Source organism: Tauraco erythrolophus, chromosome 6 (genome assembly GCF_009769465.1).
Source record: "Tauraco erythrolophus isolate bTauEry1 chromosome 6, bTauEry1.pri, whole genome shotgun sequence".
Taxonomy (NCBI): Eukaryota; Metazoa; Chordata; class Aves; order Musophagiformes; family Musophagidae; genus Tauraco; species Tauraco erythrolophus.
This window is the reverse complement of record NC_141470.1, coordinates 27,213,856-27,238,195: the sequence shown is the minus strand read 5'-3', so window position 1 is coordinate 27,238,195 and position 24,340 is coordinate 27,213,856. Positions and strand designations below refer to the sequence as shown.

Genomic DNA, 24,340 nt, shown 5'->3' with positions numbered 1-24,340 from the left:
GCTTTCACCCCCAATGGCCTTTCTTGTGTTCTTCTCAGACTAATGGCCAAACCATATAAGAAGGAACTATAAGTTTTCTGTGTGGTGTCATGGCCCACCCATCCTCATTATATGATCCTTCTAGATCTGTAATGAGTTTACAGTCCTCCTTTGTATGTTCTGGCTTACCTTCTAAAGATATGCATCCGTTGAGGATTAATGCCCCTTCTACCTTTATCTCTTTTCTAGCAGCCTGTTTTGCCTCTCTATCCGCCAGTTCATTTCCTCTTTCCAATTCTGTGCTCACCTTCTGGTGTGCCCTGATGTGCATAATTGCCACTCTTTCAGGAAGTTGTACTGCATTTAAAAGTTTTAAAATCTCTTCTGCATGCTTGATAGCTTTTCCTTGGGAATTTAGCAGTCCCCTCTCTTTCCATAATGCTCTGTGGGCGTGTACAACTCCAAAGGCATATTTAGAATCAGTCCAAATATTCACAGCTTTTCCTTGAGCTCTTTCTAGAGCTCAATTCAGGGCTATGATTTCAGCTCTCTGTGCTGAGGTGTCAGCTGGTAACAGTCCCGATTCTATTACCTTTTCAGAAGTGGCAATGGCGTATCCCGAATGTTGCTTTCCACTCATAACATAAGTGCTTCCGTCGGTGAACCAGTATTCTAGCCCCTCCATGGGGGCATCTTTGAAGTCAGCGTGGCTGGAGTACGTAGCCTCAATTGTTTCGAGACAGTCATGATTCACTGGTTCTCCAGTGTTCCCACTGAGAAATGAAGCTGGGTTAACAATGTTAGTAGTTATAATTTCAACATATCCTGTTCGGCCATGATGGCTTGATACCTCAAGAACCTCTGCGGGGAGAGCCAATGTCCCCCTTTTGCTTCAAGGACCGCAGACACTGTGTGGGACATGAAAACAGTCATTTTCTGGCCTAAGGTAAACTTCCAGGCCTCTTGGATATTCAGGATGACTGCTGCCACTGCTCTCAGGCAACTGGGCCATCCTTTTGTGGCAGTATCCAGTTGTTTGGAAAAGTACGCCACAGCTCGTCTGTATGGTCCCAGGTCCTGTGCCAGTATCCCTAATGCTATTCTCTGCTTCTCGTGGGAAAATAAGAAAAATGGTTTACTCACATCAGGGAGTCCCAATGCTGGCCCTGACATCAGGGCCTTTTTCAGCTGGTGGAATGCCCGGTTTGACTCCATATCCCACTGGAGGTATTTTTGGCTGGATGTTACTAAAGAATACAGCAGTTTAACAAGCAAGCCATAGTTGTATATCCAGAGCCAACACCACCCCATCATTCCTAAGAAAGTTCGTAGCTCTTTCACAGTCTGTGGTTGGGGGGTCTGGCATATGGCTTCTTTCCGGGCTTGTCCCAGGAAACGCAGACCAGCACTCATTTCATAACCAAGATATGTAACTTGTTGCAATGTTACTTGTGCCTTTCTCTGAGACACCCAGTACCCCTGGAGCCCAAGAAAATTTAGTAAACTCACAGTCCAGATGACACGGGATTCTCTGGTCTTGGTCCCGATAAGGAGGTCGTCTACATATTGTAATACTTCTCCTTCCTCTTGTGGTGGTTCCCATGACTCTAGGTCTTTTGCTGGTTGGTTCCTGAAGATCGTAGGGCTGTTCTTAAAACCTTGTGGCAACACCGTCCAGGTGAGCTGGGTCTTTCAACTACTCTTGGGATTTTCCCATTCAAAAGCAAAGATTTTCTGACTGTCTTCATGGAGAGGGAGGCAAAAGAAGGCATCTTTTAAATCTTAAACTGTAAACCAAGTCAAATCAGGAGTCAGGGTGGTTAACAGGGTATATGGATTAGCAACCACAGGGTATTGATCTTCCGTTATTTTGTTAATGGCTCCCAGATCTTGAACTATCCTATAGGTGCCATCTGGTTTTCGAACTGGGAGAACAGGAGTATTAAACTCTGATTCGCATTCTCTTAATAAACCAAACTCTAGGAATTGTTCTATGATTGGATGAATCCCTTCCCTATGTTTCTTTTTTAGTGGGTATTGTTTAATTCTTACCACTCTGTCCATTTTTCAAATTTATTACCACTGGCTGGGCATTTTTGGCACGTCCCAGAACATCAGTTGCCCAAATCCTAGGATATACCTGGTAGGTGATTTCTGCATCAATTTTTCCTTCTGTGGGAACATTAACTAAAAGCAAGCTCATTATTTGTACATACTGATGATCATTTACCTCCAGAGTAATTTCACCTTTTTTTTAAATTTTATCGTGGCTCCCAGTTGTTCTAATAGTTCTCTTCCCAAAAGGGCTTTTGGCAAGTTTGGCACATACAAGAATTTATGAATGCCCACTTGCTTACCCAGTTTATATTTTAAAGTAAGCCTTTTCACTCTGGCTAGTTGCTCCTTTTACTACAATGTAATCATTTCCTAAAGGCATCAAGGCCTGATTTAAAACTGAATACGTTGCCACCGTATCTAGTAAAAATTCCATTTCCTTTTGTTCCTCCCCTAGCCTCATAGTGATCTTTTGCAAGATCACCGACAGTTTTTATGACTAATTGTTTCTTTGTCTCAGTTAAACATTCTAACAATAATTGCATATCATTCCAATCACGGTTGTGCTGCTTTATTATGAATCTAAGATTTTGGGTGGTGCTTCCTGGATCGCTGCAATATTCCTGAGCAGCTGTCTTCCATTCCCTTAAATCATTATAGGAAAATGGTACCTTAATTCTTATTGTCCCACTGTCCGGTCCTACTGCTTCCCAGAGGGGTGCCTGCAGAATTGTTGCTGTTGGCTGCTCTGCTGCCGCCAGCTGGGAGGATATCAGGCTGTCTGGAGGAGTAGGGGTATCATTTGAACCCTCATTCCGCTCCTGAGACCGAGGGGGGAGGCTTGAAAATATCGGTTAGAACTTGTTCTGAGTCCTGGCATGTTTTACTTATTCTAGTACACCTCTGTTGAATGCTGCAGGCTGAGCAGCATCTTTTTGATTTATTTTTGTTCTCCCTCTTGTTTTCTTATTCTAATGAGAGGACTATAGGATCGCGTTGAGGCATTAGTCCACAATCTCCCTGTCATTCAGGGTTATTTCGGAGAACAAAGAACATATCTGCATATTTAATTTCATCCCATTTTTCTTCCCTTCTTAGGATCAACATTAATTGTAAAAGCGTGTCATAATTTAGTGTTACACCCTCACTGGGCCATTTAGCTTCATTTTCTAGCTTATAAAGTGGCCACCATTGGTTACAATATTTGATTAGTTTCTTTGTATTCTCCATACCTCCTTGTCCCACTAAATCTTTCCAGTGTGTTAATATACATCCCAAAGGGGATTTTTCATAAAGTTTACTTTTTCCTCCCCCCATTTCACTTACTTTCCCCTTTACTCCGTTTCTCCCTTTTAACTGCACCTAAACATTCTGCCTGATGCTCGTGTGCGTAATAATACAGTTTCTAAGTTTGTCACTCGCTTTGTCCGTCCCCGGCTGTTTCCCTCACGGGAGAACAGAACCGCGGATTCAGACTCCACACTTGCCTCATGTGCAATTGCACATCTCGCTCGCTCACACGTAGATTTTTACATTATCGTGCACTTCATTCGTTTCCAGCCGCTCTCCTCGCGGAGAACACGGAACCATGGATCAGAACTTCACACTCGCTCCGCAGCCAGGCTGCATCTCACTCACTTAGTGATTAATCACACAATCACACATTTCAGGGCTGGCCCAGCAAACTTAAACATTAAAAGGCCTTATTACATGCGCTGATGTTAGATGGTATAAACTTTGAATGGTATAAACTTTACGAAACACACGGTACCAGATTTTACAATAGATAGCAGTATATAGAGATTTCAGATCGTCCCCCTTGCTTTCTGACACCTCTCACCCTTTCCAGGGTGTAGGGCCAGGTCAGCTGGAATGAAATGTCCTCTCTTGTTACTTACACAAAACATGGAACAACAGGAACAACAGAATATTTACACAGCAGATAACAGACAATTACCAATCCAGCTATTACCCCTCCTGCAGCTGCTAATATTACATAAGTCATGACTGTGAGGTTGCACTACTTACCCACCCCCCTATGTCGGACTCAGTGTTTAGGCGCCCAAGTGAAACGGCAAAACGGCTCCTCACCCTTTAGGGAAGCAGCAACAGCCTCTGAGTTTGCTCGATCTGCTCGCAAGATCGCTAGCGGCCTGCCAGTCTCTGGTTCTCGCTGGCACAGATTCCAGCTCACCAGTCTCTGATCCTCTAAGGCAGCAAACTCCCCAGGGCCCTCCTTACCGCAGGGCACCCTGCCCTGCCTGGGGACAATGCTGCACGACGGACATCTCCGCGTGTTTTACCAGCAGCCCCACACGCAGACGTCTCCGTATGTTTCTTAACCGAACATACCGTTTGTCCGCAGCTCAGGAAGTCCTTGTCTGCCTCTGGGTAATCGGCTGAGGAGAGGAGGCTCCTCCGAGGAAAGTTCTCGGGGCGCACCGAGGGGCATCCGCTCCGCAGCCGGTTCCACAGTTGAGCAGAGAGACTCCTGCCTGGCTCACCAAAACTGACGTGTGGAAACAGACTCCACAACTCGGAAAGTTGTAAAGTAGGTACGTTTATTGCAGCACTGGGTGCACGGGGGATCGCTCCACCACAAATGTGCACCCCCGCCGTAGCAGTTTTCTTGTATTTATACAGACATGCTCATAACCCCCTTCCCCAAAAGGGCAGCCTCTCCCAGGAGATCATTTCCATAGGCCCCGCCTCAGGATCCACCTCGACACGCCTCCTGGTAGTCGTGGGCAGGGGTCTTCAGGATGAAGGCCATAGGTCTTCCTCACTGTGTATTTTTCACTTCTTCCCTAGAATTCCTGTTTTGGCTGAGCTTGCAAAGCCAAACCGGTTCCCAGCCTGGCCTGTCCTTGAGTCAACATTTGGTTGTCTCCTACTTGTTATTGTTTGAAGACAAATGTTAGTTCTTGTCAGTCCTTATCTCTCCTCTTTGTCTTTTCTTTCTCCCTACGGGTCACGAGTTACAACCTTGCTAGCATTTATTTTGTCTCTCTTACTGGCCTTCTTTCCGGGTAGTTAGTGTTTCAAAGCAGGGATTAGTATTTGATAACTTCTAACATTTCACAGAGCTAATACAGTCTTATGCCTATTGTTAAACCTATCCATAGAAATAACAGCTAATATAGTTTTATATGGTCTTATGCCTACTCCTATACCTATCCCCCTATCGCAGTCAAGGGCAGAAGCCAAGAACTCCAGGTAGGGGAGAAAAAAAAAAAATCAGTAAATAATTCAAATCCTGTGGATGAAGGGGAGGGAGCACGAGGGTCACCACAGCTCAGTGGTGTCCATGGCATAGCTCACCAGCAGCCGAGGACAGGCATGGCTTGCTTCCCCCCAGCCTCTCACCCTGCAGGAAAGAGGCACGAGGACCCTCTGAGCCGTGTTCCCCCCCACCCCAGGGACTTGGCCTCCACTCATGGGCAAGCAGCAAGACCCCTTCAGCCCATCTCCCTCTCTCCCCAGCAGCCTAAGGCCACACGGCCCCATGCCCACAAGCTCCCAGACGGGACACTAAAGTTTTCCCCCAAAGCAGCTCTGCTCTTGCTCCCCCTTCTCCGCATGCCACCCCAGCTCCCGGCACCCACAACACATCCCCAGGGTGGAGGGCTGCAGTCATGGTGCTAGGTAGGGGGCTGTAGGCTGGGGTGTAGAGTGGCCACCGGGGACATGTCACATCTCCCCCCACTCACTCACCTTGAGCACCAGCCCTGTCTCCACACCAACCCAGCACAGCCTTTCTGGCACAGGTTTATTTCTAAACCAAGGAGGCTCACACGACAGCAGGGTCTACAGGAGCAGGGGGGTTCCCAGGGGTGGCCTGGGCAATGCCGGCTGCCGTGGGGGCCATGGCCACAGCACAGGGCTCCTCTGGGGCTGCCTCGGGGTCCCCTGCCTGGTTCCCACTCCGGTGACGCTGCACTGAGCAGTAGCAGCCAGCCACACTCACAGCAGCGAGGATGGAGCCCATGGCCACCATGGCCAGCATGGCACCAGGGACAGGGAGAGCCGGCCCTGTGGGGAGAGGCAGCAGGGTGAGGGGGACAGCAGGATCACCCCAGCCACCCCCCAGCACCATGGGGCAGCTCGCACTCACCTGAGTCCCTCTTCTCCCCCCGCACTACAGGGACTGATGGGTGGCGAGGCGGTGCCGTGGTGGGCTCCAGTGCCACGGGGAGCGGGGACAAGCTGGGCAGAGCTGAGAGCAGCCTCAGGGGACCAAGGCGGACGCTGGCTTCACCCAGGAGCCCTGCAAAGAGAAGCCCATCAGGCACCACTGGGCAAAGACATCCCCCGTAAGGCTCATGGATCCCACTGAAGGGCTTCTCTTACCCCCGCTGTCAGCCATCCGGCGCTGCCGCCGGCCCCCACAGCCGGCTGGAGAGCCACAACATGAACAATCAGCCCCATCTGGGGAGCGCCAGGTGGCTGCCACATGGTCGTAGGAACAGGCTTTGGCGGAGGTGCCACCAGCCCCCTGTGCCACAGCCTTCAGGTGACAGCGGAGGTAGATCTGCAGGGACAAGCATCCTATTACCACACCACCTGAGCCACCCCATGGCTCTCCGTCCATCACCACCAGCACGGGTGGGTGGGTGTAACCACACACCCCCACACCCCGCTGGCACAGACCTGGCTGCCAGAGGTGTTCGGGAAGAGGAAAGTGTCCAGCTGGAAGCGGAGGAAGCCGTCTCCACGCTGGGGGAGGAAGCGAGAACGACCAAGCTGCCCATCCAGTAGGCACCTGTTGGGATGGGAGATGGGGTGAGACGGGCACTATCACCCCCTTGGGACCAGTCAGGCTCTGCCATTGCCCACAGGGTCCCAGCGAGGAGGGAAAAGCAGGAATTTGGGGCAGCAGCCACCAACTTGCACCCAGCTCCGGTGCTCACCCGTTGTCAGCAATGACCTCATATTTCAGCTGCGCCACCACGCTCGGGCTGGCCACACACTCGTCCACAAAGACCCTCAAAGGCAGGTGGGGGTCAGTGCTCACCGACGCCTCGATGTTGATCAGCTCCCCCAGGGAATAAGTGGGCTGGAGCAGGCGGGAGGACCAGGTACCTGGAAGGCACATGGCTGTGGCTGCCCCGAGCATTGCCCCAGGGCCCTGGCCAGGCGGGGGGGGGGGGTCTCATCCCTGCCACACACAAACACAGGGGGTCTGGAGTTCCCCCACTCACTGTCATATACATCCAGGGCGAAGCGCAAGCGTCTCCGGTGAGCGACGGTGGAGCTGAAAGGGACCCAGGTGGGCTGGATAGCTCCGGACGAAACACTACCCATCCTGCACCACAGAGCATCCCTGAGCTGGGTGACAGGCTGCCGGGAGCCGGCAGGGCACTCCTGCCTGCACACCGCACCCCTCCCATCCCCCCTGCACCCTCCCTGCCCAGGACCAGGGGGTCTCATCATGGATCACACCCTGGGAGTGTGGGCACACAGGGCTCCCTGCTTACCGGGGGTAGGAACAGCTCACAGGGAGGGAGAAGGGTCTGACACGAGCCACTGTCCCCCTGGTCGAGGGGCGGTAGCGGAGGACGTTGCTGTAGCGGATGCTGTCCGGGAGGAGCTGGGGGAATGAGCAGACACAGGGCTGAAGGTGTCACCCAGCTCAGAGCAGGTGTCCCCTCCCTGTCCCCAGCACCTCGGGAATGGTGCTGAACACCCAGGAGCTAAGAAAGCTCCTCGGTACACGGTGGGAGCCTGGTTTCAGGTCATTGGTAATGGCCCCACTTGCTTTAACTGGTGCTCCCACCCTCGCACAAAGGGTGGTTGTCCCAGTGGGTGCTGCCCTCTCCCTGGGGACCATGCCAGAGGAACAGCAGGACACAGGGGTCCAGCCCCGGAGCTGATCCAACACATAGGTGTGGTGACAACGATGGCACAAGCATCCCAGGGAGATGGGTGGTTGTGGAAGACCCACCTTGCCCATCCCGCATGGTTTCCTTCCCAACCACAGCCAAGGATGCCCTGATGTTATCCCTTCCCTGTGGGACATGGCCCCCTCCCTTCCACTCTACACCAGCCCCGAGGAGGACCATGCTGCCGCAGCACTTCCATCAGAAACGCACAGTCACCCCAGCTCCTCACCTCCAGGGTGGTCCTGCAGCCCACAAGTGGGTGCTTCAGCTGGTACACGTTCACATTGGCAGCAGTAACCCCACAGCCAGATCCCAGCATCAGCTCCCCATCAGCCACATGGCTTCCCAGGAGGCCAGCCGGCACCACCACAGAGAGCCACGTGTGGCCACATGTCACCAAGACTTCAGCAGGACAAGGAGAGGGAGGGATAAGCCAATTTGCTGAGGTCCCCAGGCTGCCCCCAGCATAGATGTCCCCTCGAGTTCTCCCATTTCAGCATTTACAGCCTTAGGGAGGACAGGGAAGGAGGCAGTCCCAGGGGCTGAGCAGTTTTGTGCTGTCACCCCAGGGTACCAATGTGGCTGTGATGCTCCTGGAGGGTCCCCACAGGGAGATGGGGGAGAAGCAGGACTCACCCCAGGTTTCCTTTGCTCTGGATCCAGCCTCTCAGCCCCAAGTCTGGAGCTGGGAGCAGCCTGGGGTGGAGAGGAGACTGTGGTCCCCCTCCCCTGGCAGCCAGCCATCACCCATGCTCACCACCCTGCAGCAAAGAGCCACCATGCCCAGGGCAGAGACATCCAACAGCCCAGCCCAGGGGGGGCACTGCCCTCTCCCCCTGCCCTGCCAGACCCAGCAGGACTCCCCCACAACAGTCCCTTACCCAGGGCATCCTGTGCCCAGGCTGCAGCTGCAAGAAAGAGTATGAACCACCTGAGAGCCTTCATCATAATGGAGAAGGAAAAGGAAGGACAGCCCCCACTGATGGCTTTTATACCTGGGCCAAGGCCACAGCTTTCCCAATGGGAGGCCGGGTGGTCCCCACAGACCGTCACACCCACCTGGGGCCTATCTCCACAGAAATCTCCTCCTCTTCCTAGGGAGCAAATCAAGGGCCTCCGGTCCTTTTCCTTTTCCTTTTTTTCTTTTCCTGGTCCTGGTCCTGGTATCCTGGTCTTTTTCCTTTTCCTGGTCCTGTCCTTCCCCTGGTCTAGTCACTGCGCCTACCTGGAGGGTGATGGAAAAGGTGGGGGTCAATCCTTGGCCATGTGCTGCCCTCATCACCCCAAAACCAGCTTGGTCCTCACATGCAAGGTGATGAGCATGTCCCTGGGGCAACCTCCCACTGCAGAGCCACAGGATGGAAAACCTTACTAAAATCCAGAAAAACAACATCCACCAGCTTTCTGTTGTCTGCAAGGTGGGCAACCTTATTGTAGCAGGCTGATCCTGTATTGGATCAGTTAGCCAGGACTTTCCCATCATCAAGCCATGCTGACCATGCCTGGTGATGGCACCACCCTTTAAATCCTTTTCAACAGCGCCCAGGATGACCATTTCCATCATTTTTCCAGGTCATGAGGGTAGACAAACAGGGCTGTAATTTCCTGGGAAGTACAAGCCTTCCTTGCAAATTGTCTTCGCCAGCCAGCAAGGACCTCCTCAGGTGCCCAGGACCTTGGGTAGATGATTGAGGTGAGGGTCCTGCTGTGACACCCACCAGCTCCTTCGGTGCCCTGGTGTCATGGGTTAGGTCGATCCGGCAACTAAACTCCACACAGTCGCTCTCTCACTCCAGTAAAGTGGAGAGGAGAAAAATATAATAAAAAGACTGAGGGTCGAGACAAGAACAGAGGGAGCACCCACCAACCATGGTCCTGGGCAAAACAGACTCGGCTTTCTTAAAGCAAAACAATTTATTAACAGTTACTTAAAAGAATAAAGACAGGCAAAACCAGTTACTTAAAAGGATAAAAAGAAAACAAGGCCAGATCTTAAAAACAATACCTCTCCGCCCACCTTTCCTTTTCTTCCCAGCTCTACCTCCTCCCCACAGCGGCGCAGGGGGACAGGGAATGGGGGAGTGCAGGTCAGTTTATCCCATGTTGTTACTGCCGCTCCTCTCTTAAAGGAGAAGGAGTCCTTACACCATTTTTCCCGTGCTCCAGTGGATCCCCTACTCACGAGGAAAATCCACAAACTTCTCCAGCGTGAGTCCTACCCACAGGATGCAATCCTTCCCCAGTGGATTGCTCTGGTGCGGGCTTTACTGCAGTCTCGGATTCTTAGGGAGTTGTTGCCACTCACTTAGGCATGGGTTGTCATATAGACTTTAAATGCGTCTCTACCTGTGCCAATGCTTCACAACTGTCCTCAGGCTCAGGCATCTCCTTTAAACAAAACACCTCCCCACCAACAGGGGGTCATCCCACAGACTCTAGATGCGTACTGTCCTCAGGCCCAGGTGTCTCTTTTCGACGTGGGTTTTCCACGGGCTGCGAGTGGGTCTCTGGTCCCCCGGGACCGCCATGGCTGCAAGGGGGCCACTTGCTGTCTCGCCACCGGTTGCAGGGGAAACTCAGCTCTGGGATACTTCGTCCCATTCCATCTTCACTGACCTGGTGTCTGTGTGGCCGTTTCTCTCAGATCTCAGTACTCTCTGGGTGAACTCGGCCCAGTGGGCGCCCCAGGAGCAGGGCTCTCCCCAAGCTCCCCAAGCGGCTCCGCCGTGGCCATGCTCAGCGGGTGGCACCAGCTTGGCGCTGGCCGCCGCCTGGCCAGAAGCGGGGGCAGCAACCCCCTCCCCTCTCCTCGCTCCTGGGCAAAGACACACCTTTCTGGTTCCTTTGTCTCCACGTAAATAGGGCAGTTCGCAGAGGCGCCGATTGGCTCAAGCCCCGAGGGGAATGGGAGTCCGGTCTGATGGGCAGCTTCTGCCACCAGAACCTCCCCCCCACATCAAACCATGACACCTGGGATGAATTCCATTCAGCCCCATGGACTCATGGGCATTCAACTGGTCCCTCACAATTTCCGTGTCCTCAAATGGAAAGTTACAACTCCCATAACCGTGACCCTCCAACTCTGTTTGACACGCCTTGGGCACACAGATAAGCCAGCAGCACTTGGCAGTGCCGGGACGGCTGTGGGAGGGCGGGTGACTGGAGAACAGCACTGGGAGCAGCTAAAAGCAGAGAGGACACCCAGAGAGACGAGTGCCCATGGGACTCTGCCAGCCCGAGTGGACCTGCTTGCCCTGAGGACAAAAGGATGCTCAGCGTGGCTTTCATCATCGCAGTCCTGCTGGCCCAGGCCGGCGGCACAGCTGCCCACAGCTGTGGTGAGTGTCAGCCCTCCCGCAGATGCACCGGAGAGAGACTGGTGACCCTACAAGGGACCATGTGGAGGGGACGTGGGGTCTTCAGTGACCTCATGCCATGAGTGTTAGCGGAGTGCCTGATCCTTCTCCTTCCAGTTGCCTCGCAACAACTGGTCTCCAAGATGCTGCAACAGCTGGAGGACTCTGTCAAGGAGGATGAGCTGCCAAATCCCAGCATCCTGCTGGCCATGAACCTGGCTGGGACCACCGACAGTTATACCCACAAGTTGCTGCTCCAGCAGATAAAGGAGGAGGCTGTGAAGAGAGCCCAGAAAGGTAGGGAAGGATAGGGGGATGCACCCCTGCCATTGCACCCAGTCCCAGCCTACCTAGTACTGCAGACTTGGCACTGCCAGGTCTCTCTGCTCCAGACAGGGACTGAGGTGCCAAGCCCCGGCCCCCTGCATGCCCTGGCTGCTCTCTTGTCCCCACAGACATGACCTCAGGAGAGGTGGCTCTGTATGTGCTCGCCCTCCTCTCCTCCTGCCAGAACCCCCAGGACATCCAGGCCCTGGGACAGTCCGTCGACCTGCTCCACGTCCTACAGCAGAAAACAGACGAGGAGATGGCCAGCCTGGGTATGGCGGGACGGGAGGGAAGGACTGGGGTGCCTGGGGTAGGGAGGGGTCTCCATCCTGCGCCCCAGCTCCTCCATCAGCTCGCTGTGCTTTGCTTTGCAGAGCTGGAGGGCATCCCGAAAACCACGCTGTACAGCGTGAGCCTGGACACCCTGGCCCTGTGCCTGGCAAGTGTGGGTGGCTACCAAGAGGCATCCGTGGTCCTGGCCAAGCAGCTGCTGAGCTCCGAGAGCCACCTCTCTGTGGGTAAGGAACCCCTCCGGCCCCACTGTTTCCATCACTCGCAAAGCCCCGCTCCCAACAGCTCTGCCCCGGTGGGCTTGGCAGTGACACCAGGACCTCACAGACACCCGCGCCATGGCGGCACTGGCACTGGCATGCACATACGGCCAGACGGACCTTGATGATGTGCAGGACCTTCTCTGGGAGGCACTGTCGGTGGTGACCAACGACTTCCTCGATGAGCAGGAGGAGAAGGATGGCATGATTGGGAACATTTACAGCATGGGGCTGGCCCTGCAGGTACAGGGAGGGCTGTGGCACCGTGGCTGCCCATTCCTGCTCCCGGGGCTGCTCACACCGCCTCCCACCTCCTCCGCAGGTGCTGGGAGCCACAGGCAAGTTTTATGCCCCGCGGAAGTGGGACTGCACCCAGGCCTTCGCAGTGGTGTACAGCCATGACTACCAGCTGCCCATGGCCATCGCCCAGGTCTTGCCTGCCCTCTTGGACAGATCCTACCTGAAAGCGGCTGAGGTGGACTGCACCAGCACTGATACGTCCTCAAGCCTACAATCGTCCCAGTCCCCAAAGCTGTCTACAACCAGGGTTCACAGAGGTATGGCTGCTCCCGTCCAGAGCCCCCAGACCCCGTGAGGACGACGCTCCCAGACCCTTCCCGCCCTGTGCCCCGTGGCACTGTGCCAGATGCCCAACCCGTCCCTCTCCCCTGCCAGCAGCCTCCATCACAGTGCACTACTCCATCATCAACAAGCTGCAGGGAAAACACTTCAGCTACACCATCTCAGTGCAGGTCTTGCAGGGCTCCACGCTGCTCAAGGTGCTGCAGGCAGCAGAGGAGAAGGAACCCCAAAACTTTAGGTGAGAGCTGGGGGGGAAGGGGGGCCAGGGAGGGCCGGTGGCATCCCCTCACCGAGCCCCGCGCCCACCCGCCTCCCCGGTAGCTTCCAGACGGAGCAGACGTCCTGGGGCCCCATGGTGGTCTCCATCCACGGGCTGGCCGCCAACTCAGATGACAGGACCTACTGGCAGTTCCTCAGTGGCGAAGACGCCCTCCAGCAAGGTGGGCAGCCCAGGGGGGGACACGAGAGGCTGTGCCGGGGGCTGCGGTACCCCGCAGGCCTCATGCCTGTGCCTCCACCGCAGGGGTCGGCACCTACAAGCCGTGGGACGGGGAGCACATCCAGGCTGTCTTCAGCACCTACTGAAGCCACCCAGGGACACGTGGCCCTGCACCACGAAGGCAATAAAGAGCCATTTTCAGCACAGCCGTGTGTCTGTGTGTGTGCGTGTGTGTCTGAAGTGGCGGCGCCCACAGCCCCTCTGACCTTCAGGGGGGACACAGGGCCCAGACCCCTCGATGGGGACGAGGCCCTGGGGAGAGCGGCAGGGCAGGCCCGGGACCGGCAGGAGAGCCGTGACGGGACACCGGGGCGGGGGAAGGTCCTGCCCGGCGGGGACCCCTGGCCGGCACGGCGGCGACGTCGTGGAGGGGCACGGGGCGCGGGTTCCGCCGCGCTGAGCCCCAACGCTCCCCCCGGAACTGACGTTCCCCTCCGCGTTTCTCGGGTGCGCCGAAGCGACGGACCGTCCTACCGGACGTGTCCCCCCGCCGGGCGGGTGCGCGCGCGGACCGCATGGCGGCGCTCTACCGGCACTTCCGGGCCGGGGGAGGCGCGGCGATGTGGCGATGGCGGCTCCCGCGGCCGCTCCTGGCCGGCGGAGGTCAGGGGCGCTCGGGCAGCACTTCGCGGGGCCGCCGGCTGCCCTGGGCGTGGTCGAGACCGGGGCGCCCGGCGGGGGGCGAGCCGGGCGGGAGGGGCTCCGGCATCGGGGCGCCCGGGCCTGCTCCCGCCTTATCTGAGGGAGCGTGGGGGTCCGGGACTGCTGGGTCGGCCGTGGCGGCTGTGCGGGGATTGCGGCACCCGGGGAGGGGGGCGGGGGGCGGGGGTTCCCTCCCGGCGCTGCTAGAGCTGCTCCCGGGAAGCAGAGCCGCCCCCGGGCTCCCCTCCCGCTGTATCAGCCCCCGCTCTGTCCCTCAGGTGCCGGCGGAGTCGCCGTCCCCCGGGCGGGCCTCAAGAAGTACGTGCTGCCCCCGGACTACACCGGTAAGAGGGATTCATGGCGTAAAAAAAATCCCATAGGGATGGCAGGGGCACCCCTGGATCTGCTGCTGCCCGCTCCCCCCTGCACTGGCGTATGCTGGGGCCGGTGACCCCCACACGTGTGTCGCCCGGCAGGTATTGTCTTCCCAGAGAAGCCAAAGCTGAAGTTCATGGACAAGGTCCCAGCAGTGCCCAAGGTCAGGCGGGAGCCCCGGCAGCTGCGTGACATCCGCGGCCCATCCCAGGAGGCCACCGACTTCACTCAGGGCCAGTACGGGATCCTGGTGAGCGGGATGGGGCCCTGCTCCCCCCAGCCAGAGCCAAGGGAGTGGCAAGGGGAAAGCCTGGAGGGGCCAGGGCCTGCATTTGGGCAGGCTGGGCAGGGGATGGGGAGGGTGCAGAAGTGGGCACCTCCAGGCTGGAGACCTCCGTCTGGCATCGAACCTGCCCGTGGGTCCTGAAAACTCCAAACAAACCAGTGACTGGAGGGAACTGGTCCCAAACTGGCTCCAAAAAGCTGGATCGACTGAGCTACCTCCATCAGGAAGGGCCTCAGTTTCCCCAGTGAGGGGATAAGGAACACAGTACCGATTTTAAATTTGAAAGGAAGCTTTGAAAAGTCCTCAGTGAGGCTGCTCGCCCCCAAAAAGTGTGCGTGAAGGTTGGAGGGATGGCCGCTAGTGCAGGGCGGGACAGAGGAACCTCTGCCCCCCGCACTCCGCCAGCGCTCAGTCCCTGAGATGCCCCGTCCTTTCCCCCACAGGCCTTGGGGGGTGGGTACCTCCACTGGGGCCACTTCGAGATGATCCGCCTGACCATCGGCCGCAATATGGACCCCAAGACCATGTTTGCCATCTGGCGCGTGCCGGCCCCCTCCAAGCCGGTGACGCGGAAGAGCCTGGGACACCGCATGGGGGGCGGCAAAGGCCCCATCGACCACTATGTGACAGCGGTGAAGAGCGGGCGTCTGGTGGTGGAGGTAGGCGGGCACTGTGAGTTTGGGGAGGTGAAACCCTTCCTCACGCAGGTGGCCAGAAAACTGCCCTTCCCCGCCATCCCCATCAGCCGTGACGGCCTCCAGCAGATGCGGCAAGAGGAGGAGGAGAAGAGGCTCAACAACCAAAATCCTTGGACCTTTGAGCGCGTCGTCACTGCCAACATGCTGGGGATGCGCAAGTACCTCAGCCCCTATGACCTGCGGCTAAAGGGACGCTACTGGGGCAAATTCTTCCTGAAACACAGGGTGTAACGAGCAGCCTTAATTAAACCTTCCCACAAGAACCTGCCTCAGCCGCTATGGTTTTTGGAGGCACAAACGGTGGGTCAGGAGCAACCTGGAGGCGATACGTGCATCAGGGCTTGTCTCCTGCTGCTGAGACCACCCCCACCTCCCTGACGCAGCACCTCGGAGCAGAGTGTGGGTGATCTCTTTATTCAGGAGGAGGGCTCCGACGCAGGTGGCTGCACATCCGAAGAGCCGGCGAGACAAGAGAAGTCACCGCAGACGAGCTCTGAGCGAGGGAAGAGGCTCTTCCTTCCACCCCGAGCAAGGCAGAGCCCACTACATCACCTGCGCACTGCCTCGGGGAGGAACATGGCTCCTTTGGCCGCTTTCTGCCACCAAGGAGGGGGCTGCTTTTCGCCGGGGCCACTGACTGTCAGCCAAACGGAGGATGGGGAGCGAGGGGGGACCTCGGGGCGTTTGCCTGGCAGTAGGAGGGAAGGGGAGAGCAGGGCAGGTGGTCTCCACTCCTCCGGGGATGCACGGGCTGTGGTGGTGAGATGTCCTCAGGGCTCTGGGGACAAAGGCTTGGCAGGCAGGTCCCGAGGCTGGCAGTTGGGGTCTCTCCGATGGCTGGAGCCACAGGCGGATGCGGGTGGGATCATCCGGGCAGTGGGGCAGGAAGGAGAAAGGCCACCTGCAATGGGGAGGAAGATGAGGCGCCGCTGAGGAAGGAGATGCGGCTCCCACCGCTGTGGCTGTCCCTGTCCCTCCCCACTGCAGCTGCCTGGCAAGTCCAAGGGGGGTGAATCCCACCCGGCTCAACCTGCCGAGGCCTGAACCCACTCCCTGGGTGCAGGGTGGTACCAACTGCCACCCTCTCGCCGTGCGCCCAGTCACCTGGAGGGCAGCGGGTGGGGGTCTCAGGCGAAGATGCTCCCAATGCTGGCAGCCAAGATGATGGCGAGGATGATGCAGCATATCATGATCATGATCTTCTTCTGCGCGGGGAGAGAGGAGCCGTCAGGTGGGGCCATGGATGGTGCGGGGCTGGGGAGGGGGCACAAGGGACAGGGACGGGCTGGGGAGGCAGCGGGGCAGGTGTGAGCTGGTCCTGTGTAGCACCAGGATGCAGCGGTGCCGGTGTCCCCTTGGGACAGGCGACCAAGTGCCAGCGTGCAGTGGGAACATGTCCCCATTGCCATAACTTATCCAAAACTGTGCGGGAGGACAGTCTGGCCCAGCCGAGCCCAAGAGGCTCAAGGTGTCCCCAGCCCTGTGCTCCCCTGTCACATCCCCACCCTGAGAGGCTGCTTCACTACAGCACCTGAAAACGGGTCGGTCGCAGACCCAGGGTCCTCGACCAAAGCCACCAGCCCGGCCATGGTGCCAGCACCGCATGTGTCCCCACAGCACCCCAGCATCGCGTTGCACACGGAGAGGAGAGGCGCAGGGTGGGCGTCAGCAGGGATCTTTATTGTAATGGGAATTCAACAACCGCGACCGCCGGGGCAGTCGGCATTGGGAGACATGCCAGGTGCAGACATCAAGGCCAAGAGGGGACGGGGTCCCTGGCAGCTCCATCTGCCGTGGCACAGGGGACAGCAAAGCGCGGTCAGACCCGCTGGCAGCTGCTGGTGCCACTGAAACCCCCTGTCCTGACCGTGTCCCTGTCCTGGGACACCTGTGTAGGTGAGGGTCCAGCCCTCGCCTGCCCTGAGTGAGGCACCTCGTCTTCTCTCACTGGGGCCATGGCACCGGCTGCCACATCCTCACGGTGCCAGTACGGCCCTCAGCCCCTCGCTGCCCCCAGCACAAGATGGGGGACAAAGGGAAAATAAATAATTGAGTCCTGTCCCCTTTCCATGGGGGATACGAGGACAAGAGGGGCAGACCCCAGGGACTGGCAGGACAGTGGGAGCCGCAGGGGATGGTCCAGTGGGGGAAAGTTCTCCAGTGGTGGGACCCCTCCATGAGGGCAGCAGGTCCGGGAGAAGCAGGGAGAGGAGGGGGCCGAGCCACGGTGCCGGGGAGGGTCCCGTAGGGAGACATCGCCGCTGGGACGGTCGGAAGCGTCTGGAGGAGGGAAAGAGGGAGACGTCAACCCCCAGCCAGAGAGGCTGGCGGGGAAGGGGACAAGGAGCTGCAGCAGGGTTCTGCGGGTCCGGAGGGAGCGAGGACAGCAGAGACTGGCATGGGGAACGCACAGCCGAGCACGGAGCCAAATCCAGACCCCAGAGCACCACAGAGCCCAAGCGCTGCAGACCACTGAGCAACCTGGACCCCCGAGCACCACGGACCCCCAAGCACCAGAGACCTCGAGCACCATGGAACCCTGAGCACCGCGGACCCCCAAGCGCCATGGAGCCCCGCACACCGCAGACCCAAGGCCACCGGCCAGCCAGCACCGAGAGCCCAGCAGCCCCAGCCCCAAAGGCAGCAGCAGAAACCGGAGCACCAGAGAGCCAGACCCCGGCATGGGGACACAGAGCCCCACGGCAGACAGAGCAGCCCGGGCAGGGCATGATGATGGGGCCGGCTCATCCATGCCTGCCCACTGTCCCTGAGCCCACTGGGGTGCTCTGGTCCCGTGGCGGGGCTCCCCTGCCCCCTGACACTTACAGACCACAGCCCCTGCCTTGGGGGCTATTTCTTGTTTAGCCCCACGGAAAGACCGATGATGAGGGCGACTATCGCCAGCAAGAGCACCACTACCACCGCCAAAATCAGCATCTTCTGGAGGGGGCAAAAGGGGAGACAGGGGCCGGTTATGCCTGCCCCGTGGGGGCCTGGTGGAGAGGGGACACTGAGAGCAGAGGTGGGCACGGAGAAGCCCTGAAGAGCCAGAGATGCTGCAGACCCGGGGGCAGGGCAGGAGGGGCTGAGACCTCACCAGCTCATCACACCTCAGGGTAGGTGGGGGCTCAGGGCTGGGTCTAGTGAGGGGACAGAGAGGGATGGAGGTCACAAGGGAGGAGCAGGGACCAGCTGGGGTGGCTGGGGGTCACTGGGGGCAGGTGGGAGCCATTGGGGTCATCTAGGGGACCACTGGAAGTAGCTGGGGACACGAGGAGTGGCTGGTGGACACAAGAGGTGGCTGGGGTCACAAGGGGTTCTCGGGGCCACTGGAGGATATAGGGAGATACTGGGGACACTGAAGGCACAGCGAGGGACAGGAAGACACCAGGGGTGCCTTTGGGATGCCGGGGGCTATGGAGGTGACACCGGGGCCGCCGGTCCGTCTCACCCTCCTGGCCTCACTTTGGTACTTCACAGCCTTTTGGTGTCGGCCACGGCCCGCTCCACGAAGCCGACGGACTGGTCCATGTTGTTCTCTATGCGGTCGATCATGGCCTCCCTATGGGGCATGGGGGCGGCAGGGGCGGAGGCAGAGACAGACAGAGAGAGAGAGAGAGAGAGGAAGGGGGGGATGCTGAGAGCACCCAGGGGTGCTGGCACCCACCCACCTTGCGCGCCTGGCCCTGGTACTGAACCGCCTTCTTTGTCTGCTGATTCGCCTGCTCCATGTGCTCAGCCGTACGCATCACGTGCTGCTCCACGTTATTCAGCAGCCCACCCTGCGGGGACAGGAGAGGAGACGCACTCAGCGGGGACCCCACAGCACGGCCCCGCGGCGCGTGGCACAGCCCCACAGCGCAGGTACTCACCCTTCCCCGGTGCACACGGTGGCTCCTCGCATTGCATAGGGGGGACAGAGAGGGGCTGAGAGGGGGGCCAGGACCACTGTGGTGTGGGCACACCCCTGCCACCCTTGCCTTCCTCCCCTAGCCCCCCACGGGCTCGGGTGCTGGCTGGCCCCGCGGGGGACCTCTGCACCAGGGTCGCCACCCGGCCATGCGTGGCTCCGTGCCTGGGTGCCCCCTACACGTCCCAGTACTGCCCTGCACCCATCCAGGTGCCCATGGCTCTGTGCCACCCTGTGTCCCCATGGAGAGGGGGTGCTGCGTGCTGGTCCCTGCACGGCTTCGTGTATGGAGCCCTGCTCATCACCCTGTAGCCCTGTGCACAGGTCCCTGCTCGTCCCCATGCACAGGTCCCTGCTCATCCTCCTGCAAGGGTCCCTGCTCGCCCTGTGCAGCCCGTACCTGGTTCTCCACCAGCATGGCAATGTCGACAACATGTCGTGGAGCTCCTTGATGCTGCTCTCCAGCCGCACAATGTCCTTGTGCCGCCCCTCGATCTCACTCAGCGCCTGCTTCGAGATCTGTGAAGTCCATGATCTACAAGGGAGCAGGACGGGGGGTGTGCGGTCAGCGGGTGGCGGGGTGGGAGGGGGTGGTCGTGGTCCTCCATCTCCCCCGGCCCCCCCCGATGTGGTGGGTGCTCACCCCCGAGGTGAAGATGGAGGGGTTCCCGCTCTCCAGCATCTCCTCCAGCTCCTCGTCCGTCGTGTTCTTGCCGGCTGTGGGCACGGGGGTCAGTGGTGGGAACAGGCCCCGCCCACTCCAGCAAAGGGGCGGGGTCTGTATGACCTGATACCACCCACTTTGCCGAAGGGGTGGGGGTCTGTAGGGGCTGGCTCCACCCACTTTTCCAAAGGAGTTGGGTCTTTAGTGCCCAGTCCCACTCACTTCACCAAAGGGGAAGAGCCTGTAGGGACTGACTCCACCCACTTTGCCAAATAGATGGATTAGTGAGAGCCTGGCTCCTCCCACTTCACAAAAGGGGCTGGGTCTGCAGGATCAGGCTCCGCCCATTTGGCCCAAGGGGCGGGGCCTGAGGGGGTGGGGCACGCACTGATCTCAAGCTGGCGCTGGATCCGGCCCTTGCTGCGCTCCCGGAAGTCGACCTGCGCCTCGTTGTACTTGGTCATGACGTCAACGAACTTGCGGGACAGGACCGAGTGCTGGGGACGGGGACAAGGACATGGGGCTGGGGACACCTCGGACATGGCACCTCCCCTGGGGGACAGGAGCCAGTGTTGGGGACAGGGACACGGGACACCCCAGGCATGGTGTGTCCCAATCCTGGGGGACAGGACCCAGTGCTGGGGACAGGGATGGGGACATGGGACACCCCGGGCATGGCATGTCCCCATGGGCTTTTCTCCTAGGGGAAGGGACCAAGGACAGGGGCATGAGGCTGGGGACACCCCCGGGATGGCACAGGCCCAGCCCAGGGGACAAGACTGAGGTGCTGGGGGATGGGGTGTCAGACCAGTGACGCTCGGGGCATGGCATGTCCCTAGGGCAGGATGAGGTGCTGAGGCTGGGGATAGGGCCATGAGACCCAGGGAACCCAGGATATGACACATCCCAGCCCATAGGGGACAGGACAAAGGGACATGAAGCTCAGGAGCACCCAGACATGGTGTGTCTGGGACAGGGTGCTGGCTGGCGACAGGGGACAGAGATGGGAGACCTGAGGACACCCTGGATATGCCATATGTCCAGCCCGTGGGGGACAGGGTGGGACGGGGCACTCAGGACCTGGGGACAGCCCCAGCAGCGGGTCCCAGGGACCGGAGCTCACCTGGGACTTGCGTATCCGGAGGTCAGCGGAGGACCGTGCCTCATCCTGCTCGATGTTCCTCTCCATGCCTGATGACAGCCGGACCCCAACCCGTCAGGGACCTTCCCCACCCACCAGACCCCACCGTCCCAGTGTCCCCAGCACCCCATGCCCTTCCCATGGGGACAGGCTGGGTGGTGTGGCAGTGGGGGTGTGGCCACCTACTCTTCAGCTTGTTGCGGACGCTGTTGGCCATTTTCTTGATCTCCGCCGTCAGCTGCTCCAGATCGTCTTTGGTCTCTGCAAAATGATGGTACGTGAGCCAGGGAAGTCACCGCGGGAACGTCCAACCCCAGGAAGGGGACCCTGGGGTTGAGGGGGGAGGCATGGGGGACATGACCACCACACTCACTCTGCTCAGGGACGGGGGCCGAGAGGATGATGCTGTAGAGCTTCTTGGCCTCCTCCACGTTCTCCGAGATCTTGTCAATGTTTTGCCGGGTCTCCTCGATCTAAACACAGTGGGGGTGGTGGGGGTGGTTAGGAGACAGCCCCACACCCCCCAGCCCCACACCCACCCCCCCCTCACCTCCGAGAAGAACTCGTCCATGAACGCCGTGTTGTCTACGGCGATCTCCAGCTCCTCAGTGTCATCGTCTGCATCCTGCTTCTGCGGGGTATACAGGGCAGCGCTCAGGGGTGACACCCCCTGCCTGCACCCACAGACACCCCCCCAGGGTGACAGCCACCCCGCAGGGCCAGGGCGGCCACCAGCCAGCCGAGGGACTGGCTCTGTGGGGTTGGGGAACATGAGGCGGGAGCATCCGTGGGGATGTGTGGGCCCACGGGGGGACATCTGCAGCGTGGGGGGGTGGGGGGTGGCCAAGCTTGTCTCACATCTGGCCAGGAATTAAGAGATTGCTGGGCTTGGCTGGAGGGAGGGGACAGGGACGGGGAGAGGGACAGGGATGGGCTCCGACCTTCATCCCGTGGTGGGTCTGAGCACCATTGGGGCTCAGCGTGGGGCTCAAAAGTGGCTGTTGCCCACCACCCTGGCATCACATCTGGCCCCCCACCCACAGGCTCCCAACTTTGTCCCACCCCAGGGTGCCAACCCCAGCCCCTCCACCTCCCCTCACCCTCCTCAGCTCCACCTGCACCCCTAGGGGTGCCCAGTGCCAGCTTCAGCATCCCAAGAGAGAGGGCCAGGGGACCCCCACTCCCCCCCACCTCCTCCTACTGGAGTAAAAATAAAATTAATCCCCTCTCTCCCTCCCGAGGGTTTTATCCGATGGCTTCGTAATCCTCACTAAATCCCTGCCAAGCCTCCCTGCCATGGATGTCCGCCCCATGCTGGGGGCCAGGCATAGGGTGGGGGGCTGCTAGGACACTCTTCCCGCCCACTGCCCGAGGGGAACCGGCACACGGGCCCCACGGCAGGGCAGGAGCCAGAGGAGGAAGCAGGGATGGTGGCGGGGAGCGCAGACGGGCGTGCGGCGCGGAACGGGGTGCTGGCCCCTGTGAGCACCCCACATCCACTCCCGGCCCCCCCAAGGGACAGATCCCCCTGGCCCACACATCACCCTGATGGCTCCCTATTGCGTGGGGGGTGCAACCCTTGTCTGGGGGGTTGATGTCCCCCAAAAATACCCTCCGCACCCCCAAACGACACACAAGGCTGACTCCCCCTTGGTCCCTTCTGCCTGACGCCCCCATTGCCGTGGGGCTCAGAGTCCCCCATCCACGTGGTGCCCCATCCACTGTGGGGTGGGGTCTCAGAGCCCTCCATCCCCATGACACCCCAACACCCTGTGGGGTGGGGGCTTGATGACATCCATCCCTGTGATGCCCCCATCCACCACGGACCTGGGTTTCACGCCCCCACCCGTCCCCATGAGGCTCTCCTCATGCACCACGGGGGTAGGGAGCTCAGGGACCCCCATCCCTGTGACACCCAGCTCCCCCCAGAGCAGGGTCGCAGCGAGCCCTGAGGACCCCCACCCCACCGAGTGCCCTCCCCATCCCCTGTCCCCCGCCCCCCGGAGGTCTCTCACCGCCTTGAGCTGCTCCAGTCGGTCCTTCATGGTGCCCCCGAGGGCTGGCGGGGTGCGGGGTCCGGGGTCCCCGTCCTCGCCCACCGCAGGGATGGGGGATGCCGCCCCTCGGTCCTCCCCGCTTGGCCGGGCCTCCTACATCCAGGCGAGGTGGCGGGTGGCCCCGTCCCCCGTCCCTGTCGCCAAGCCCGGGGCTGTCCCTGTGCTAATCCCCGGTGACAGGCACAAGGGAGGCAGGAAGGCGCCGAGGGGAGGGACGAGGTGGAGCCACCGCTTCACCTGGGACAGCCGGGGACACCAGTCCCGTTAAAGGCGACCGTTGTGGGTGCTCCCGGTCACCCCGGGAGGTGGTGGCGAGGCGGGGACGGATGTGGGGTGGCCCCGGAGAGGAGGAAGCTGGCCGTCGACGTGTCCTCCCCTGTCCTGGGTGGCTGCAGCTGGGGAACGGCTGGGGATGGGGGACATGACTAGGGAGAGGGGACAGGGATGGGAGACAGCTGGGGGCACATGGCTATAGATGGGGGACACTACCAGGGGTAACAGCTGGGGTAGGGAACAGCTGGGGGACATGGTTGGGGATGGGCACACAACTGGGCATGACTGGGGGTAGGGGACACGGCTGGGGGGACACAGCTGTGGATAGGGAACAGCTTGGGGATACGGTTGTGGATGGGGACACAACTGGGCATGACTGGGGGTATGGGACACGGCTGGAGGACATGGCTGGGGATAGGGAACACGGCTGGGAGACACAGCTGTGGATAGGGGATGGCTGGGAGACACAGCTGTGGATAGTGGACAGCTGGGGGACACGATTGCTGATGGGGACACAATTGAGAGGCATGACTGGGGATAGGGGACATGGCTGGGGGACATGACTGGGCATAGGGGGCCTGGCTGGATAACATGGCTATGGATAGGGGACACTGCCAGGGGGATACAGCTGGAGAGAGGGGACATGCTGGCAATAGTGGTCACAGCTGGGGGGTCACAGCTGGGGATAGGGGACAGCTGGGGGACATGGTTGCAGATGGGGACACAATTAGAGGGTATGACTGGGGATAGGGGACACAGCTGGAGTGACACAGCTGGACATAGGGGACATGGCTACGGATAGGGGACACTGCCGGGGGGACACAGCTGGGGATAAGGTACACAGCTGGGGGGCATGGCTGGGTGTAGGGGACATGGCTGGGGACATAGATATGAGTCACAGCTAGGGGCATGGGGCATGGCTGGAGATAAGGGTCACAGCTGAAGGGACATGGCTCTGGACAGGGAAAATGGCTGGGGACACAGCTGGGGATAGGGGACATGGGTGGGGGGACACATCTGAGGAGACATAGCTATGGATGTGGTGACAGGTGGGGGACACAGC

At 59.3% G+C, this 24,340-nt stretch overlaps 4 protein-coding genes across 4 annotated transcripts; 2 read left to right on the top strand and 2 right to left on the bottom strand.

Moving 5' to 3' along the window:
* Positions 1 to 5,824: 5,824 nt before the first annotated feature.
* Positions 5,825 to 8,861, bottom strand: LOC147528568 (zona pellucida sperm-binding protein 3-like). The gene is made up of 9 exons (XM_086614160.1): positions 8,798 to 8,861; positions 8,146 to 8,318; positions 7,512 to 7,624; positions 7,236 to 7,339; positions 6,945 to 7,116; positions 6,685 to 6,796; positions 6,385 to 6,565; positions 6,149 to 6,301; positions 5,825 to 6,066 (listed from the first exon to the last, which is right to left on the bottom strand). The coding sequence occupies exons 1-9, from the start codon at positions 8,859 to 8,861 to the stop codon at positions 5,825 to 5,827; spliced, it is 1,314 nt and encodes a 437-aa protein (XP_086470286.1).
* A 2,323-nt stretch (positions 8,862 to 11,184) lies between these two features.
* Positions 11,185 to 13,317, top strand: CBLIF (cobalamin binding intrinsic factor). The gene is made up of 9 exons (XM_086613972.1): positions 11,185 to 11,254; positions 11,390 to 11,569; positions 11,728 to 11,871; positions 11,974 to 12,117; positions 12,218 to 12,393; positions 12,473 to 12,707; positions 12,826 to 12,970; positions 13,054 to 13,172; positions 13,256 to 13,317. The coding sequence occupies exons 1-9, from the start codon at positions 11,185 to 11,187 to the stop codon at positions 13,315 to 13,317; spliced, it is 1,275 nt and encodes a 424-aa protein (XP_086470098.1).
* A 474-nt stretch (positions 13,318 to 13,791) lies between these two features.
* MRPL16 (mitochondrial ribosomal protein L16) lies at positions 13,792 to 15,495 on the top strand. Its single transcript, XM_086613738.1, has 4 exons — positions 13,792 to 13,834; positions 14,152 to 14,217; positions 14,350 to 14,498; positions 14,978 to 15,495. Exons 1-4 carry the CDS (start codon positions 13,792 to 13,794, stop codon positions 15,461 to 15,463), a joined length of 744 nt encoding a protein of 247 aa, XP_086469864.1. The 3' UTR covers positions 15,464 to 15,495.
* Positions 15,496 to 18,082: 2,587 nt separating this feature from the next.
* On the bottom strand, positions 18,083 to 22,992 carry STX3 (syntaxin 3). The gene is given in 13 exon segments (XM_086613058.1): positions 18,083 to 18,172; positions 18,684 to 18,718; positions 18,721 to 18,790; positions 19,543 to 19,574; positions 19,577 to 19,667; positions 19,669 to 19,677; positions 19,786 to 19,859; positions 20,195 to 20,303; positions 20,930 to 20,997; positions 21,134 to 21,208; positions 21,321 to 21,420; positions 21,498 to 21,578; positions 22,963 to 22,992. Coding segments are annotated over 13 exon segments (864 nt in total).
* Between the last annotated feature and the right edge of the window lie 1,348 nt (positions 22,993 to 24,340).

What these genes read in the sequence shown, in the direction of transcription:
- MRPL16 (XM_086613738.1), top strand. Translation starts at nt 13,792, where the DNA reads ATGTGGCGATGGCGGCTCCCGCGGCCGCTCCTGGCCGGCGGAG. An exon ending in GCCGCTCCTGGCCGGCGGAG is followed by an intron (nt 13,835 to 14,151) that starts GTCAGGGGCGCT and finishes TCTGTCCCTCAG; the next exon opens with GTGCCGGCGGAGTCGCCGTC. An exon ending in GCTGCCCCCGGACTACACCG is followed by an intron (nt 14,218 to 14,349) that starts GTAAGAGGGATT and finishes GTCGCCCGGCAG; the next exon opens with GTATTGTCTTCCCAGAGAAG.
- CBLIF (XM_086613972.1), top strand. Translation starts at nt 11,185, where the DNA reads ATGCTCAGCGTGGCTTTCATCATCGCAGTCCTGCTGGCCCAGGCCGGC. An exon ending in TGTGAAGAGAGCCCAGAAAG is followed by an intron (nt 11,570 to 11,727) that starts GTAGGGAAGGAT and finishes TTGTCCCCACAG; the next exon opens with ACATGACCTCAGGAGAGGTG. An exon ending in TACAACCAGGGTTCACAGAG is followed by an intron (nt 12,708 to 12,825) that starts GTATGGCTGCTC and finishes CTCCCCTGCCAG; the next exon opens with CAGCCTCCATCACAGTGCAC.
- LOC147528568 (XM_086614160.1), bottom strand. Translation starts at nt 8,861, where the DNA reads ATGAAGGCTCTCAGGTGGTTCATACTCTTTCTTGCAGCTGCAGCCTGG. An exon ending in CTGGGCACAGGATGCCCTGG is followed by an intron (nt 8,319 to 8,797) that starts GTAAGGGACTGT and finishes GTCCTGCTGAAG; the next exon opens with TCTTGGTGACATGTGGCCAC. An exon ending in CCGGATGGCTGACAGCGGGG is followed by an intron (nt 6,302 to 6,384) that starts GTAAGAGAAGCC and finishes TTCTCTTTGCAG; the next exon opens with GGCTCCTGGGTGAAGCCAGC.